This window comes from Rattus norvegicus, chromosome 14, assembly GCF_036323735.1.
Source record: "Rattus norvegicus strain BN/NHsdMcwi chromosome 14, GRCr8, whole genome shotgun sequence".
Classification (NCBI taxonomy): Eukaryota; Metazoa; Chordata; class Mammalia; order Rodentia; family Muridae; genus Rattus; species Rattus norvegicus.
In genome coordinates, this window is record NC_086032.1 from 78,598,216 (window position 1) to 78,617,668 (window position 19,453).

The window sequence follows — 19,453 nt, forward strand, 5'->3', positions numbered from 1 at the left end:
TGGAGTGCTGAGGTTGTTAATCTAACTAGCTTGTCACTTTGTCACTTAGCTTCATGGTATGAAAGAAGGGAGTGAGACACCAGGTTGGGGTATGCGTGTGTGTCTGACGTGTCCACAGGAAAGGGGACCGACTGCCTCTAGGATGGACTGGTATACAGCTGAACCCGTTATGAGTTCAGAGCCTGGCCCTTGATTAGGCTTCTTGGAGAGTTGAGAATGGAGAAGGACTGGCCAAGCTTTGAGGGACCCTCTTCTGCAGCCATTGTGGCATGGGGGCCGGTGTGAGATGAGGATACCAGGCCCCAGCCTGGCACTTAGCTGGCACTTAGACTATGTGGAGTAGCATGGAAACACTGCCCAAGCATCTATCTGACTTCAGTCTCCTCCCTTCTCCCTACTCACTGCACTCAGCCCTGGGCCATACGGAAGATGGGATTCCCTCCAGAAATCTTGACCGACCGCCCACGGCTGGGGATACGCTCATAGGTTTACCTTGCCAGAGAAAAACCCAGGAACGGAAAAAGTTGGGTGAGGGCTGCCACCGAGAGCTGCCTCAGGAAACCGGTTCCTTTAAACATGATTCTCTCGGATCTGGTTGTGCACAGCACATTCTTGGCACATGAAGTGTCTTGGAAGTGCGCTGCCCCCCCCCACCCCGCCTCTGTGTTCAATGTGCAGCCACAGGGACAAAGATGAGAGCCAGCACTTGGCAGTTGGCTGTACCTCTTGCTTCAAGCACCACCTCAGCAAGCTTGGATGAGACAGAGCAGACCGAGACTCTGAGTGCTGTCTTTATGGAGTTGCCTTTCTGCTGCTTGCCCCTGCCCTCTGCAGATGTGGTCCACAGCGGAGTGTTTGCTTTATCATGTCAGGTGCTTTTCAAAATAAGAGCGCGGGGGTGGCTGGGGGTGGGGCTGGGGGTAGGGGGGGTGGGAGGGGAGGGGCAAACTCTCCGAAATGGCATTAGCCAGCATCCAGCTAAGGGATGGGCTGAGGGATGGCGGGACTCAAGCTGGTTCCCAGACAGTCTCTGTCACTCCAGCTCTGGGAACATATGTGAGTTTTCCCTGCAAAGCCTCGATTCTTCCTGCTCCCATGGAGATAGGGAAGGGAACTCACTTGGAAGTTCAAACAGGGCCTCTCCAGCTGCCGTTTAGCTGTGGCAACACATTGTTACAAGTGAGATGAGTCCTTCGTGGAAACCGACCAGGGTTGCCTTTTCATGGGCCTGGGTTGGGCTTGTGCACACTGGCCTCTGCGTCTCCACACTGCCCTTGGAGGCAGAGAGGTTATACCAAGGTGGGAAGTAGACCACTGTTCTGGGCTCCAACTGAGGGGTGGCGTTTTCTTGTTAGTCTGGTAGGTTTGTGACGTACTGTTTTGGGAGAAATTGCTTGCTGGCGGAGCTTATTTTAAGTATGGCTCACCTGGTCTCCTTCCCCTATAAACTTGAATACGACCCATGGTTTAGCTTGGGTGCGAACTTTCCAATAGCCAGGTCCCATCTCTGTTCCTCAGGCTGACCGGTTACTTCCCTCTGGCCTGTGCCGTGTCTCCGGAAGTGGAGGTGGTTGCTCACAGATAATTCTGAGCAGATTAAGCGTACTCCACTCCAGGCATCTGGCTGGACTCCTTATCCTGTGTCACGTTATATAAATGCAGAGAGCCAAAGGTGGGTTCTCTGTGGTGGGAAGTCAAGGGCAGGCTGTTGGCCTTGGTTTCTTGTATAGAGGATCATGGCCTCTGCCTGAGTTGTATGAGAATTGCTGCAGGCCAGGTTCCTTGAGGGCAGGTGCATTAGTTTGCTCTGGCTTTGTGGCAAAGGACCATGACAGTGTGGGTCCTGGACAGCAGTGTCCTTTTGACCCTTTGTACCTGGAACGTGATCTCTCTTTCCTATTGGGACACCAGTACCACCTGGTTAAGGCCATCTCAACAAGCTCAGTATAATGGAATCACTGTTAGAAGTTCTACTCCCGATCCACTTGTTTGGAGGTCCTGGGCTTTAATTTTGGACCTTGGGGGAGGGGCTGACACACTTCTGCCCCCAAGAGCAGGGAGCAGGTCTCACTTGTCATCTTCTGAGCATGCACCTGGAGCTCAGAGTCACCTGATGGGAGGGTCAGACACAAACAGGCAGCTATGGGCAGGGTGTCATCAGGGAGGACAGCACAGAGGAGGCGACATCGGGGCTGACTCAAAAGTAGGGAGGAGAGGAGAGAAGGAGGGTGTTTAAGCTGGAGGAACAGTTTAAGCAAGGTCTGCTAGGTAGGACTTTGAAGGTCACAGGTGCCACACAGAGATACCAAATACCTTGTGTGGGAGCAGAAGCCCAAGCAAGAAGCTGGGAGGGAAAAAGGGCACCCACAGTCCCCTAAGGTGTGGCTGCGGAGTGTCGGGGTGGTGAACATTTTGGCTTCTAAGCCTGCCAGCCTGGGTTTGTCTCAGGATCACCCCTCTGGCCTTGGATCCTAGGACAAATGGAGGAGATGCTCTGGGCCTCTGTCCTCGCCATGGGAGGGGACTTGTGGGCACCCGTAGGTCGGTTGTACAAGGGCCAGATTTTCCACGTGAAATGCACAGATCACAGCATGGTGTGTAGTTGGAACTTGGCATCTGGCTCGGGTGTGGCCTGAAAGGCCACAGGAGAAGTTCAGGGTTGAGGCTAGCAGGACTCTGTACTGCTTTGGGAAGAGGCTTCCCGTCTGTGCTGTGCCTTGGCTGTGTTGGGGAGGGGGGCTCTGAGGGAGGGGTCCCCTGCTGTGCCAGCCTCTTGCTTTCTTCAGTGCTGGGCTCTGAGGCTCCAAGTGAGTCTCCGCCTACTGAGATCCTCTGAGATCCGCAGTGAATGGGTCCTCACCTGGCCCAGAGCTCACGTCTAGCCCTGTTTCCTGTAGTTGTGGGTTTTTGGGTGTCTGTGGTTTTCTGGTTTTGTTTTAGAAGTATCTCAGTGGCTCCTGGGCACTGTGAGTTCCTGAGTTCAGGGCTCCTAAGCTCCAGTCTCCCTTGGTTTTATGGCTGGAGCAGAGGTCTGGCTTCCCGTGGGAGCTGGGACGGGCAGCTTGTAGGCACTGAGCACTTGTCCTTGCAGCCACTACCAAAGCATCCAGTGGCCACCCAAGTGAGACAGAGACCAAGGATGCTGTGACTCATGCTGAGTGTCTGTCACAGGGGCTGTCAGGTGCTCCCCACTGGGGTGCAAGTCTGTCAGGACCTCAAGTCTAGTGTCTGAGTGAAGAATGAGGAGGAAGACAGATGCCTGTGTTGTGGACAGGTGGCAGTCAAAGAGCAGTGAACCGTAGCGCAGGGTCTACGGAGGCAAACCCCGGGCGCGTACTCTAGTGGTCTCCTGTTCTGTGCCGGGAGTGCCCCAGGGTCTTGCGCTGTGTAGAGTAGGAACATATGGAGGGATCCCAGGTTAGAATCTGCGTGTAAGGGTGATTATTTTTCTCCTGTATAGATTTATTTTCGGGGAGGCGGTTAGGGTGACACTGAGGGCCGTTCTTTTTTTTTCTTTTCTTTTCTTTTTTTCAGAGCTGGGGACGGAACCCAGGGCCTTGTGCTTGCTAGGCAAGCGCTCTACCACTGAGCTAAATCCCCAGCCCCCTGAGGGCCATTCTTGAGGGCAGGGAAGACATGCTGCATTTTCACTTGGGCCCAGGCTGACACTGAGGTCAGTGAGAAGACTTTGCAGCCTGTGGGATGCCATCCTCCCATGCAAACATTGGAAGTCTAGTGGGGGGTATCCCAAAGAACCCCGCTGCCGGTTCCCAGAGACTCGCCTGGGGAAGGTGAAGAAGCACACGTGGGGTTGGGAAGGGGACCGGGCAGCTCATTTCAACTGGGAAGACCGAGGAAAATTAAGTCAATTGACTAGGTCGGTGAGCTAGGCGTGGGGAGCAGTGGAGGCCCGGATGGGAGGGGCCGAAAGGACTATAGGTCTTCTTCCGCCATAGTGCATGCATGCCACCGCTCTCAAGGGTTTCCTAGCTGGGATCTGAGGAAGACTCTTGGCTCTGGAGGCACAGCCCACTTCTGCCTTCCCTGTTGGATATCTCCTTTGGCAGGTGTGACGTCATTGTGGATTGAGGACCCCTGCACTTCATGTCATCTTTTTTGGGGCACCTGAGGTTTGATCCTCGATGGGTCCCAGCTCCACTCTCCCAGGCCCTCCAGTAGACGCTAAGGTCCTGTCTTGCTCTAGTGGGCAACTCAGAGTCCAGAAAACCTGCCCCCAACCCCATGCTCTCGTGTGTGTGTGTGTGTGTGTGTGTGTGTGTGTGTGTGCATGTGTGATTGCACACGCATGAGCACATGCACAAACTAGGCTGAATGGAAGGCTCTTTTGTTCAGCCTCTCTGTGTGTGTGGCTAGTAGAGCCACAGGAGCCATGCTTGGGAGGCTTCCGTGCATTTGTGGAGACACTGAACTCTGAGAGTTTGGTTTGTTTGGGAAGGGATGAGAGATGTCTGCTACAGGCCCTGCTGAGGACTATCAGCATTGGTTAGGAGGAGGCTGGGCGGGCAGAGGGGCTGGTGTGAGTCCCTGTGTGGCGCGACCCCTGGTAAGTGTCCGCATGGGCGAGAGGCCGAGGTCCAGAGTCATTAGTGTGAGCCCCTGTGTGTGTGAGACTCATGCTGCCCTCTCAGCCTCTGGCCCCGGGACCTTACTCTGTCTACCAGAATGCCTGCCCACCTGTCTCCCCATTAATCCCCGGATGGGTCTCACACCACTCCACTCTCAATCAGAAGCCCACCCCTCCACCGGCGCTGTACCCGTGTACCCATAGTTTCTTGAGTCTCAGTTTTCTCATCTGTAACATGAGCAGAAGTATCAGGTGCTTTCCAAATCACTACCGACTGCTGTGGACTTTGTGCATACATTTAATTTATTCATACTTTATTTATAGACATAGCGAGCAGCATTGGGAAGGGCTTGAAAGTTCCAGTGCTGGTATGCACAGCTTCCTCTTCTTAATGATGCTGGAGGTGCAGGCCTTAATGCCTCAAGGCTCCAATGTGGACTCCAGCATCAGGTGCAGCCAGACTCCTCTGCTTCTGCTGTTCTAGTTGGTTGAGGATAGAGCCTCTCTGAGCTTCCTTTTAGTTGGTAAATCAAGGATAACAATTCTGTGTCAGGCTAGTTGTCCAGCATGGGCGGAGCCTGGCAGCATAGGCGGAACCTGGCAGCATGGGTGGAGCCTGGCAGCATGGGCGGAGCCTGGCCAGCATGGGTGGAGCCTGGCCAGCATGGGTGGGGTCTGGCCAGTATGCTGCTAATGCTGTCTTCCACTCTGTGGTTTTCCAAGCAGTTGGACATCACTTCCTTGTTCTTTCTTTTCTAGCAACAGTGCAGGTCCCAGCCCCCAGTAGCTGTGGACTCAGCTAATATTTGCTGAGCGTTTCTTGTGTACCTGGCAGGGTTAACTGCTGGGGCTGCAGCGTGGAGTCCAATGAAGCAAAGACCTTGCCTGGTGAGATGCTGAGTGGAAACAGAATTCTACCTAGAGTGTCCTCAGGGCTGTGTGAACATGTAGGTGGGGATCTGCAGAGACTTCCTGGAGGAGGTGCAGATGAAGTCAGTCTGAAGGACAAGGAGAAGAGCCTCACCCAGTCTGAGGTGGAGACTGGGAAAGAAAAGAAAGGATATTGAGGCCAAAAGGGAGATGAGGAGCTGAGAGGTCTGGAATGTTCCCAGGCAGACGAGGGAGACGGCTGTCATCAGGAAGCCTGGCTCAGAGGTGCCAGGACAGCCCTTCAGCAAAGTTCCTGACACACTTCACATACCTACTTCTGCTTTAGTGAAGGGGCTCTTCAGTCCATAGCTGCAGAGGGTTCCAGAGCGCATTCTAAGGAGGTCGTACATTAGCTCGTCTGTGCACACCAGCAGGGTCAGAGTGCAGTGTGCGCTTGCTCAGGCCTCTCCACAGTTGCTCTTACTTACTCCACGGTGATGGTTTTCCAGTCAGGTTAGGACTTGCCAGGGGTGATGAGAATGAGCAGAGTTGGAGCTTCTGGAAAAGCAACTGGGTGCCTTCATGGGTCCTGGGCGTACAGGCTGCCTTCTGGTTGGGGCCCTCTGGGGACCCATACTTTAAGAGTCCACTTCTGCTCACCATCTTGATGGCTCTCTTTGGAAGTTCTGTGGGTTTCCAAGGGAGGCTGAGGCCTGAAGGTAGTGATGTCACTAGGACTGACTGCTGCTCAGGGTCGTTTTCTCAGGGCGTAGGGAACAGGGCTGTGTCTGACCCTGCGGAATTTGTGGTTTGCCGAATGCGGATACGAATCTCTATGTGTTAGGTTGGTTTTGGTCTCTACATCACGGGCATCAGCAGAGTGCACGCTTCTATCAGATCATTTCCTGGCTGTGCTGGGTATGGGAAACCCTCCCAGGGTCTTGTATGTGTGTGATCTGGATTTTGAGAGTGAAAGAAGCCACGACATAGTGGGGATGGGCACGCCCCACATGGCAGGTCCACCTGCGGTCCCAGCCTGAATAGGCGCTGGGCGATGGTGATGGCAGACACCCTAGGATCGCTGACACTTAAGGGTTCATCAACCTGAATCCAATCAAGCTCCTTTCATCATTTGAATATTGAGGATGGAGAGTAGACCCTGGGAAGGTAGGAGTGAGAAATAAAAAGCCCACCATTCTTTGAAGGTGGAGAAGCCCCTTCCTAGTTTGTGCTTGTGTAGTGCTTGGTTGCTTATTCGCACAGAAAATTACAATCATTTAATTAGTTTCTCCTCACACCGGCTCGGAGATCTTAAAATAACAACACCCTCCGTCCTTACTAATTTTCTCGAGGAAGCAGATGATTTGCTCCGATGTTGAGCTGGCCTCAACTTGAGCGCAGCCTGGCTCTGGCCATTTCTTGATGCTCGTGGATAAGCTGAGTTCAAACGAAAGCAAGGAAAGAGATGGGCCAAGTGTAGGTTGCCGTGTGGACCCGTCTTAAATCTGAGTGTGTTTGTTTGTTGTTTGTTTGTTTTGCCCTTGGGTATTTTGTGAAGTGTCACAGCGGGTACCCCACCAGGCTCACGGGGAAGTGGCCTCTGCCAGTCAGGGTCACCTCCTGCCTTTGCCGCTGATGCAGTTTGGCCTTCTCATAGTGCTCTCTGTTTCCTAGAGCTCTGGACTAGGGACAATAAAGTGGAACAACTGCAGTCCCTTAGCACCTGCCACGCCAGGCAGCCTGCACCTCTCATTGTATAGATGCTACTTCCAAACCATTTACAGTTATGGGCCAACATGCACGCGGTTGTCCTCGAGGCCTGCAGGGCACAGCCATTAAGGGCCCCAGGCATGATTTGAAGTTCATTAGTTTTGAACACAAGTTTCTCTCCTTTGTAAAAATATAAGAAATATTTTGGGATCCTTGAGATGGCTCAGCAGGTAGAGGTGCTTGCCGCCAACCCTCAGGATCTAAGTGGGATCCTTAAAACCTCCATGGTGGAAGGAGAGAACTGATTCCTGCAAGTTGTCCTCTGACCTCCACACACGCACATGTGCACACACATATATATGTCATAAATAAAAAGCGTTCACAGTTTTTAAAATATTTTTGTTTTCCTTTATCATGATCTGAATCGTGGTTATATAACATTTCCCAGTTGTACCTATTTTTAGATGCACAGCTCAGCAGCATTAGGACACTTGTGTTGCTGTGCAACCATCCCCACATTCATTTCCAGAATGTTCTCCAGCTGAAACTTTGTCTCTACTAAGAGCTAATTCCCCAGGCTCAGTAGTTATCACTCCCTGGATCTGACAGCTCTGGACCTCATGTGAGTGGGAGCTACAGTCTCTGTTCTGTGTTAGCCTCATGTCCTCCATATCCTTCCCATGTTGTGACATGTGGAAGCATGTTCTCTTTTGGGGGCTGTATAATACTCCATTGTAGGGATGGACCACATTTTGTGCCATTCATCTGATGGTGGGTGTTTAAATTCTTTCCGCCTTTGGCTGTAGTGAACGAAACTTTGAGTGCAGACCCCACAGGAACCTGCTTACTCCTGGCTTCTGATCCTTGGAGTATTTGCTTGGGAATAGACTGACTGGGTAACAGGGTGAGTCTGCTTAACTTCTGGATCGAGCATGAACTTGAACTAGCAAAGTCTCTTTTATGCTGCCTTGAATTTTGACACCTGCCAGGCTGGTGTATGGGTACAATCCCCAGAGAACCCCAAGAATGCCATGCCCTGCCTGTGCCCAGGAAGGGGATGGCATAGCTGTGGCTGGAACTCGTGTGCTTTTGTGACTCAAGACAGAGGCTGCTGGCAAGCCCAACACATCCACATCTGTAACTTGTGTGACAGAGAACTGGGCTGGTGTGGTGCTGGGCTAAGGGTGGGAGTCACCGTCCTGAGGCGGAGGTGTCCTACTTGTACTGTGGAAGCTGCAGGCTACGTTTCAAGTTCATGCTTTTGGGCATTTTTCCCTATTGACTTCCTCATTGACCAGCTAAGTAATTCAATTTTCACTCCGTAAAAATAAAGCACTCAATAAAAATCCCTATGTTTTTCTCAATTTATTCCCATCAATACTGCTTAACCCTGTTGGAGTTTGTTGTCTGATTTATCATTTGATGGCCGAGCAGGGCTTCTGGGTGTTTTTGAGTCCTGCAACCCAAATACTCCTCTCTGTGAATTGAGTCAGCTGCTGGGTCGCCACCCTCCTCAGAGTCAGGCTTTGAGGGGCACCGCAGCGCACACAGTGTGGAATTTCCTGGCTTGAGGAACCCCTCATCCTGGCACAGGGGAGGGGGGGTTCCTACCTCTCTGTGCCACAGACTCCGCCCACCTCACCTCTGGAGAAGTGGGGGAGGGGCACTCTCTCGGAATGTTATAATTACTGTAAAATGGATAGGAATAAAGGAAGCCAACTCTGTGAAGTTATCAAAACACAACTAATCTGTCTGAAGGCATCTGAGAAGAGACGCGAGAGTTTTGAAGGTCTGAGCAGTGTGAATGCTGTTTTGAGACAGAGGGTAATTATGAGCTGCCCGAGGAACCCTTATGGTCCGCACTGGGGATGGAGGCCCTGGTCCTCCTGATGCTGCTGTGACCTGCACCCTGTTTCTAATGGAAGAAGCTGTCTCATTTTGCAGTCTGTGAAAATGAAGAGGTTGTATCTTGGGCAAGGATCACAGCTCTGGAAGATCCATCAGAGAGACGCATGCCGAGAAATGTGGTGCTGGGCCAAGAAAGGGAGTCACGGAGAACTGAGCCTTCATTGAGGGTGACCTCCAGTGCAGGGTAGATGTTCAGTTAGTGTCTGGTGTCTTATGATTCGCTATGACAAGGGACTCAACTCAGAGGCCCAGCTACTGAGCTCCTGTAAGCATAAAGGAATTCCCATCTTGTGCTGCAAGGGAGCTCACCTCTGCAAGGGAGCAACTAAGCAAGAGAGATGTACGCCCTGCCAAGAGGCGCCATGCTGAAAGGGAGTCAGCTTCCTGACTCCCGTTGGAAGCTGTGTAGCCAGACAACAGCACAGGCTGTGCCCATTGCTAGACCAGCCTCAGCTCTCCCACCTGACTGGGTCAGCCAGGAGCCAGGGTGCTCAGTGGGGAGAAGACACTGGCTCCCAAAGGAAGTTGAGACATTTAAATAGTATTCTTGTTCTCGGTCCCATCTCACTTACAAAAGGCAGAGCCAAGCAGAAAACCCAGGGGACACGTCTGCCTAGCCTTTGACAAAGAGGGTTAACAGAGACTGGGGACAGTGGGAAGGTGGAGTCACTGGAGAACGTTCTGGAAAGAGCAGGAGGGAGGATCAGGGGCTCAGGGTTATGGCGGGAGGTGGGGGGGGGCGGTGGGAGGGAACCTTCCACACAGAACACACATCTATTCCACTGCCTACGTACTCAGTTCCCCTCAGTCCCTCCAGCACTGCCTTGGGGTCAGCCTCTAGGGGATACCAGCTTTGTAATCCTGGGGACCCTTTGGGGAGGAGCCTTCTCTGATGTATCTGGGGCCTTGGCTTCATTCTGTGTCTAGGAATTGATATGCTACTTCTAAAAAGACTGAAGGTTCACCCTTTTTGGAAGTAGTGACTGGGTCCCTCCTGCTTGCAGTCCCCTCCTGCCTCCTCCTGTACACCCCACCATGCAGCCTGGGTTAGGGGGCCTCTCCATGTATGCTCTGATGTGCTGAGCTCTGGTGGCCTCCTTAATGAGGGTGGCTTGGGTTGCTGTGTACCCATTCTGAGGAAGGCTCTCTCCCCTGCATTACTGAGCCTCAGTTTCCCCATCCACTAAGGTACTGTTGTCCCTGGACCTTGAGGGAAAGGGCCGGTTACACAGTTGCCAGAAATTATGATTTTCTTGCTCTTAAAACAGGCTTCCACGTGGTTCCACTTTCTTCCTATTTCCGGAGTTACCCACTTAACTGAAACAAAGACCCTGGGGCCCTCACGAAACACTCATCTCTAGAGGCTGTCTCTGAAGAGTGCTTTTCCCGTTGACATCTGGGTTTTCACAAGTTTCCTGATCAGAGTTATGGCTGGAATGCTACCTCTTAAGAGCAAGTCAGAATCTCTTTCCCTGTCGCTGGAGGCAGAGAAGAGGTCTGGCAGTGACCAGGAAACCTGAAACCCTACACTTGGGGGTTGGGGTTGGGACTAGTATAAAGACAGGACTTCTAGCTTAGTGCTGGCTTTGCTCCTTCCTTGGGCGAGCCTCCGGGTGGCAGCCACTGGTATAGAAGAAGCTGTGGCATTGAGGTGACCTTTTTCTGACTTGGCTGATCCAGCTTGGCTTTTGGTTCTGGCTAACTGGATGTGTGAGCTGATGTTGGTGGGGACGTGATGTCATCTATGTGGCATGCCAGGGAGACCTACTGTCCCTCTTTTCCAGGACAAGGGAAAGCCCTGCATCTGACTGTGTTTCCAGAGGCTGCTGGTGAACTACTGTTTGCTAGAGACTTTGAGCATGGCCAGATGGAAGGACAGTGCCGAGGCTAATCTACTCTTTCCTCTCATGTAGATACACTGTGTGTCAGACTTGATTCAAGGGCTTTCTGAGCTCAGAGATGCAAAGACCCTGGCTTGCTTGCTTCAGTCTTACGGGTGTGTGTGAGTCAGGCTGGGACGCCACACACAGAACATGGAAGGTTGGCCAAGGACTTTGCAGTGGACCCCGTGCATGCATGAAGTCGGAGGATCCCACTTGGATGTGGCTTAGTTCCTACTGTGTGAACCTCAACTCCGGTCACTTGGTCCCCACCTCAGCCCTGTCACCCATGCTCTCTCTCTCCATGACTCGAGTTCTTCCTCTAAGAGGGCCCTGAGGCACCAGTCCCATGCCCAGTCAGCACTGATAATGGGGTAGGGTGAGACAGTTCCTGAGTGGCACTGTGCCCAGGACACCGCTAAGCATGACAGTCTTGTATGTGTGTTGCTGCCCTGAAGCGGATGACTTTGTGCTCTGCCTTTCTCCTGGGAACCTGGCTCCCCACCCTCCCCCTGAATTCCCCTTCACTCTGGCATTGGCAGGACTTGCTTCTGTCTCCCCCGACTGAGAGCCTCTCTGTTTGGTCTTGCCATGCAGCCTGTGGAGAGCTGCCTTCTCTCCTGCTGGCTTCTCAGCAATAGGAGAAGGTTCTGAGACTGGCCAGGAGCAAGATACATAGTCTGTGGGAAGGGGAAGGGTGACGTGCAGGGACATCTACCCCCTCAAGAACAGCCTACCCTGCCTACCTCAGTGGCTCTGCTGCCACCCTTGCCTGAGACCACACTCTGTCCTTGTGGCTGTGCAGTCTCTGTAAACTGTTGACCTCACGACCTTTGTCCTGTTCCTCAGGCAATGTGACTGACCAGGGCTGGTGGACTCTGCTGAGCGACCATGAACCACTCACAGGCTGTCTTCTCACCCAGCCTGTCATCCCAGCCTCCAGTCTGTGAGGACTTGGTTTTGTGTCTGTCACCTGCTTCCCTAGGCTTTCTCCAAAGTTCTGACCGTCCCAATGTCTAAGTGTCCCATTCTGGGATCCTTAGACTCCTGTGGTCATGAAGGAAGGAGGACTCTCTTTGGAACCTCCGGGTTCCAACCTGGAATCTCTGCTCCTATCAGAGGGATGCCAGCCAGCCCACCTGCTGTATCGTGCTGAAAGAGCTCCTGTGGCGGAATGGGACCTCCATGTTGGTGCCAGGGAAGGCTGACTCCAGATGTGGTGGCCGCCTCACCTCTCTGGAGCTGGTCTGTAAGTTCTGAGACCACCCCGATCTGGTTCTTCTTGTCTCTTGAGCTCACCTTTGACCTATGGGGTCAGGGCTGGGCATGGCCAGGGAAGGAGGGGAGTGCCAAGTGAGCCCTCTGAGCTGCCAGTCCAACAGCCTTTGCTATGCCCGGGCATGGGCTGATCTGACTTTGATCTAGACAGTGTTTCAGAGTTAGTGATGTGTCTGGAGCAGTTGATTCATCCTCGAAGCCGTAAGGGATGTCCCAGCCAGCTCCTTCACAGGATCCAAGAGGTTGACGTGGCTAGATTGGTATCTCCTTGCCTAAGGTTACAGCTCAGTGGGAGGGACCCATGGTGACCTGGGCACAGGTGGGGAGGAGGCTCTGAGGCAGAAGCCCAGTGAGGGTGTAAGGAGTCCTCTCTCTCTCTCTCTCTCTCTCTCTCTCTCTCTCTCTCTCTCTCTCTCTCTGGCATAGGAAGAGGATGACAGCATAGAATTGTGGGAGGACGAGGACATTCAGGAGCAGTGTCAGGATGGACCCCGCTCACCCTACTTACCCACCTACCTTCTGTCTGCTGGGGTCTGTGTCTCGCTTGCTGACTTGATGCTGGCTCCCAGGTGACCACTGTGACCATCCTGTCTGTTCGCATCAGGCATATGATGCCCGGGATCCCTGAACAAGCTCCCCTATAAAACAGGCATATGAGGTGTGTCCCTTGGAAGGTTGTTGGGGCTCACTACCCCTTTACCTGGTTCTATCCAGGAGCCCACGGCCATGAGCCTTATAGTGAAGTCTAGTGAGGCCAAACACTGTGGTGACCACAGGACCCTGAGTGGACAGGGGTCAGCTGCACTTCTCAGAACCCGGCTGGCTAACAGAGGAGTTGAGTCATGGCCACAGACCGTATTCAAGAAACCTCACATGTCTGCATATTTTTCTCAAGCAATAAATGAGGGCTCTGACACTGAGCCCTAATTCCACTGCAGGAAAGTCCCAAACCTTCTGCCTGGAGGAGTGGGAAAGCTTCTAAAGATGGTGGGGGCAAAGAGAGAGGAAACTAGGGCGCATCCTCAGGGCAGGCAGTGACATGTGGCATGTGGTCATCCCCTGACACTCGCTGAGGTAGCTTTTTAAAGGACGAGGTTTATTCTTGTGGAATTCCACCAAGCACAGACACATCCCAAGGGCCATTAGGAGGGAAGCAGGCAAGCTGAGGTGGGGCCACTTCCAGAAGGGGCCATGTGTGGCTAAGACGCCATCTCTAATCCTCTAATCCTTAATCCCTTTTATTCTCTCTCCTCTGGAAGAAATTGAAAAGGGAATTTTTTATGGTAGTGGAAGTAGATAATGACTGCTCAACTGTTGATCTGCATAATTCTATCAAGAGTGTCTTGTTATCTGGGTGGGTAGCCCTCTCCTGTGACCCGAGTTCCCTGTAGCTTCCTGTCCACATGATGGTGGCAGTGTGGGTGTGGTGTGTGCCCATGTGTGCATGTTTATATGCCTATGCATGTGTGTGTCTGTATGTGCATGTGTGTGATATGTGTGTATGTGTGTGCATGTGGTGTGTGTATGTGTGTGTAGTATGTGTATATGTGTATGTAGTATATGTGTGTGTGGTGTATGTGTGTATGTGTGTGCGTGTGGTGTGTGTATGTGTGTGTAGTATGTGTATATGTGTATGTAGTATATGTGTGTGTGTGGTGTATGTGTGCATGTGTGTGCGTGTGGTGTGTGGTACGTGTGTGTGTGTGCATGTTTCTGTGCCTATGCATGTATGTGTGTGTTGTGTGTATCTATATGTGCATGTGTGTGGTGTGTGGTATGTGTGTGTGGTATGTGTATGTGTGTGTGGTATGTGTGTATGTGTGTGGTGTGTGTATGTTATGTGTGTGTATGAATGTGTGTGGTGTATGCATGTGCTGTGTGTTCGTGTGTGTGTTGTATGTGGTGTGTATGGTGTGTGTGATATGTGCGTATGTATGTGTGGTGTGTGTGGGGGCCTGTGTGTATGTTTGTGTGGTGGGTGTGTATGGTATGTGTATGTGTGTGTGTATGGTGTGTGTGCCTGTGTGTGTGCGCGCGCGCATGCGTGTGTGATTCATATGGAAACTGAAGATGGGTGCAGCACGGTGCAGGGCCTCTCCTGGGAGTGTCACTTAAGGTTTCCTCTCCAGGAGGCTGCACTGTGCTCCTTTTCTCCCAGCATCTGCACACCATACTCTTGGCTCTGATTGTCTGTGTTCTGGCTGACAACTCTTCCCAGTTAGGTTTCAATTTATGTAAGGGTTGGGTGCATGCTCTCACTTCCTTCTCTGCTTGTGTGCCCTGTAATGTTGTCCACAAAACCAGGACTCTTGGTCATGGGCCACAGAAGCCCCGCATGGGCTAGCTGAAGGGAGCGACTGGAAGCCACTCAGAATTGAATCACTCAGTACTGGCTTCGGGTATGTCTGGCTCCAGGGACTCTGATGTAGGCCCTAGTCTGTGTCCCTCAAGCTGGACCCCGTCTCTCTGTTTTGCTTTCCTCTCAAAGGTCTCCTAGGTCACTCTGTGAGAGTTAGGTTAAAGATGGCTGTATCTCCCAAGGTTGCTAAGGAGTCTGGACTCTGTTGAATCCCTCTTGTTGGCCAGAGGCTGAAATACTGGATGAGCAGTCTGGACTCACAGGCCCACCCTGAAACCACAAGCATGGATTCTCGGGGTGGAGTTTTGTCTTCATGCATAGACCAAGTACCCCTAATGGAGCAGGAGGGTGCTCTGCGCAGAATGCATTGTGGGAAAAGGGAGGGATCAGAACGGTCTCAGCATCCATCTCCCACCCCTTCTGGCCTCTTCACTGAGGGTTATCGCTGCTGTAGGAGAATGCCATCCCACCCCAACCACCTGGGCCAATGGGTGTCAGCCTTGGGCCGTGGCTGCTACTGAGAGCGGTGGTCCCTGAGGTGCTCACAGCTCCCTTTATGCCTGCATTTTACGATGTGTGCCTGGTGGTTACTAAATCTGGTGTCCTGGCATCACTTGGCCCACGTAGAGGCCACTCGCGTGGAACCTGTGTGTGTCTCAGTGGTTGTCCTGCCTGGTATATCTGTTGTTTGGATTGGCACACTCTGTGGATTCACTGTGGTGACAGGTTCCGCCGGAGTGCCATGCATGTGAGATGACATGTGTGCCCATGGGGAAAGAGTTTCCTGATCATGCAAAGCAGCCTTATTAGAAGGTGTTGGGGGAAAGGGGACAGGCACTGAGTGTGGTATAGCTATCATGTCTCTGGGGACAGGGACCTTAAGGTCACCTCTACTTAACATTGATGATGTATTTCAGCAGCTTTGAGTATACCCCCTAAAAAATCAGAACCCAAAGAAGTTGAGACCTTGTGTAGCATTAGGGAACTGGCTGAAAGGTGTCCTGGAGCCTGGCCAGGGCTTCCATTGTAGAGCCGAGAAAGACCTGCTGGGAGGTGGGGGCTCAGGAGGGTTCCGCCTCTGAGACAGAACATGCTCTGAGCCAGCTCTGGTTTTCCCAGGCCAGCACCTCTCCAGAGGAACCTAGAGAGGCTAGGCTACCCCTGGGAACAGTGGTTCAGGGTCTCAGGAGACAGGACTGTCTCTGGTTTCCCTCCTCTGGGCGGTGGATTTTCTTCCTGGTTCCCCAGCAAAGCTGGGAGGTTTCTTCAGTGAAGAATGAGCCTCACTATACCTGGAGGTGGGGTTGGTTCCCATGCCAGGAAGCTGTCTGGGAGGTTTTGTTTGGGCGCCGTCAGCCTCCAGCCTGGCATTAGTGATTGCTGAAGTGTTTGTAGGAAGTTGGAGGTGAACCCCAGATGGAGATCCTTACGAAAAGCCAAGAAGGAAACCAGCCTCTGCCTACGGCTCCGCCTGCCAGAGACAGCTGGAAGGCAGATTCATTCAGCAAATGCCATGTGGGCACTTGCCATGCCTGTGGTGGTCTCCATGGAGTGCCAAGGCCCACACAGGCCTTTAGAGTTTCTAGGGTGCCTGCTGGGATACCCCCAGACATGGGCGGCTCACCCTTTGCCGAGTCAGCACATTCCAGTGTGTCTGGTCTTTGCTGAGAGAAGGTGAGGTCAGCATGGGGCTGGGCTTATGCTGGGTGAGGAGGCTGAAGCCGGGCTGCTTGTGCAGGAAACTTGAGGATACCCAGCACTGGCAGACACCATGCCTGTGGGCATTTCTACATAGGGAGCTTAGGAAGGTGGCGTGGGCTCAGTGCACTGCTGAGCTTTATGCTGAGTCTGCCAAGCGGCCTGAGCTCCTGGCAGATGGAAGACAGAGTTGTTAAAGAGAGATTGGTTTCCTCGGCCTTGGAAGGGGGGACTTCCCGCCTCATAGAACGAACACCCAGGCCATGGTGGGTCCACCTGAAGCTCAGATGTGAACTGTGTGGTTTGAAGCTGCTACAGTGGGCCACACAAAAATGACTGTTCAAACAGTTCGACTTTGGTTTTGTCTAGTCTTGGACACCAGAAGTTAGCCACATTGAGCCTGGCTCTTCCAGAGGCGCACGCGCACCTGTGTGTGTGTGTGTGTGTGTGTGTGTGTGTGTGTGTGTGTGTGTATGTGTGTTTGTATGGTTGTGTGTATTTGTATATGTGTGTGCGTGTGTTTGTGTATGTGTGTGTATGTGTATGGTTGTCTGGTTGTTTGTGTGTGTGTGTGTTTGTATGGTTGTGTGTATTTGTATATGTGTGTGCGTGTGTTTGTGTATGTGTATGGTTGTCTGGTTGTGTGTGTGTGTGTGTGTGTGTGTGTGTGTGTGTGTAAGACCTGTTCAGCTGCTGCAGGTCCCCCCAGTTTCTTTCTGATCCTGAGAACTCTCCTCTCGCTTGTTTCTTCTCTGCTCCTAACATCACAGGTCTCTTACTGACAGTAACCTTCAGATCCCTTGAGGAGACCTGCGATGACAGTGGATAATCCTGCCTCCCACTCCCAGCTCCTGAGGGTCATCCGCAGGGTCCCTCAGTAGAGAACCTTTGCCTGGCTCTGGGACTTGACTGTGGGTGTTTTGGAGTTGGGTCAGCCTCCTCCTGTACAAAGGCAAAAGGGGTAGTGACCATGATCTCTGGGCTCCTCATAGAGTTCAGGAGATCCACCATCAACACCGTAGCTGTCCTCTGAGGCCTTGGCTCTGATGTCACATATTAAACCAAGATCTTCCAGAGGCTTTCTGCCCAACTCAGGAGTGGGCCGACCCTTCACACTGGGGCCATGCCACCTTCTCCCCTCTCAAGCCTCCTACTCACTACTTCTGGTAAGCCCTTGCTCTGCTAGCTAATTCTTTTAGCTAGGACCAGTCTCTACCATGGCCATGTTGTTGGAGAGGGGGCTGTGTGTGAGCAGTAGAGGAGAAGCTGCAGGTGAACCAGAGGAAAAAGGCTTAAAATGATTGGCGTGTGTGTGTGTGTGTGTGTGTGTGTGTGTGTGTGTGTGTGTGTGGCGTGCACATATGTGTGTGCAACAGACTCTGGACTGTTGGTGGCTGGTGCAGAGGTCACTCCCCTCCCCAGCACAGGAGCTACCTGTCACTCTAGGTGCCTGTGCCTGTGTGCATGTATGTGTACATGTGTATGCTTCCCCATGGAGACCAGAAGAGGGTGTGAGACTCTCCAAAGCTACAGTTGCAGGCAGTTGTGAGCTGCCTCACTCAAGTCCTGTAGAAGAGCACGAAGCACTCTAATGCTGAGCCTTCTGTCCAGACTCAGGTCAAAGGTAAAACCATTGACTAGGCTACCTTGAATCCTCTCTGTCCAGCTTTGGCTTCACAGAACACATAGTACAGCTGGAGGCTTGGTGTCGTCTCCTTTGGGCTGCGGTGGCATCTAGAGTGGCAGGTGGCTCCTGTGCTGGGGAGGGGAGTGGCCTTCTGCACCTGCCACCAACAGTCCAGAGTCTGTTGTCAGTGTAGTTGGGTTACTCAGTGGTCGGACAAACATAGAAACAGAAGGCCAAGAGAGCACCCAGTTAAGTATGCGTCAGAAGAGAACCCACATGGTACAGGAGTTTGTGGTCCAGAGGTCCAGGAGGACACCAAAGACAGTGGTGGTTTTCCCACTGATGCATGTGCTTTGGGGTGTGCAGTTGAGAGCCTGAGAGAAGGGACATCTGACTGGCATTACAGGGATAAGGGGTCAAGCCTTCCTTAGCCACAGTTAACAGGGCGAATTTAGGCAGGTGGTAGTGTCCAAGACCTGGCTTCCCTGAGTGTAAATTGGGCCCCTGGCTATGTGTGAACCACCCAAGGGCCTCCAAAGTCAAGATCTTGCCCTGAATGTTCTATTTCTGAGGACTTGACTAAGCTGGGCGTTGTTTTAGACAGCTGGAGGAACCCGGTGAGGGGTGTCTGTGCTCCTGGCTAACCGCCCTGCCAGGTGTTCCCCATCTGTGTGCTGAGGGTGGACCTTAATGGTTCTCCTTGCCTCGGCCTCCGAGCCAAAAAAGGAAGTTTGTGTCAGATGCAAGCCTGCTTTCACTGTTAGGACATCAAACTATTTGCCTAGAAAGCTGTTGAGCAGGCCACGCCCTACCCTGTTATTCCATGTTGCCTAACTGTGAATTTATCGTTATTCAATACATTCTAAAATTGTGGAAGGACACACATGTTCAGCTGTTTCTGTCACAACGAAATCTCCCGAGGATTGGTAAGCCGAGAAGGCTTTCTTTTCTCCGCTTAACTTTTCGGAGGCATCAGTTATAGATATTGATTCCAGCCCAGCAAAAATAATTCCTCTCTGCAGAGACTGAAGGCATCTAACGACAGTTCCCTGTTGAATCTGTGCAGCTCTCAGCCTCAGAGGGGTGCGCCTGAGGAATGGAGGGATTGTTTAAAGGCATGGTAGGCCTGTCCCCAATTCCTCCATCCCTGCCTTGAAGCCTTCTGCACTGCTCTTGTCCATGCCCTTAGGAGCTGACAGACGCACGGACACTGGAGAGATGAGACCACATGGTTGTGATCTGATGGCTTCAGAACAAACTCACCAGCAATATTTAGAGAACAACCACAGTCCCCCCCCCCCCCCAATCCCGGAAGCAGAGTCTGAACTCGCTGAACCGATTCGAGGCCTCGGGTTGGAGGCCTGCTGCTATCACGTGCTGGTTGATGGAGGGAGCTCTACTGTGATGAGGTCACAAGCTCAGTGACAGGAGCTGTCCTGAAGCAGAAACAGAAGCTTAGGGACAGCAGGTGACATGTCCTCCTGTGTGGGGAACATGCTAATTACATGACATAGACCACCATGCTATTCTGCTCTGTA

General features: G+C 52.4%; 1 protein-coding gene across 5 annotated transcripts in view; it reads left to right on the forward strand.

The window, feature by feature from the left end:
- Positions 1-19,453, forward strand: part of Sorcs2 (sortilin-related VPS10 domain containing receptor 2) — a 368,293-nt gene that overhangs the window by 5,926 nt on the left and 342,914 nt on the right. Inside the window, exon 1 of one of the 5 annotated variants that reach the window (XM_039091956.2) lies at positions 7-872. The exons of the other annotated variants lie outside the window; for them this stretch is intronic. Coding sequence (XP_038947884.1) covers positions 693-872 — 180 coding nt within the window. The 5' untranslated portion in view covers positions 7-692. Of the gene's footprint in view, positions 1-6; positions 873-19,453 lie in introns of those variants that run through there. 5 annotated transcript variants of the gene reach the window in all.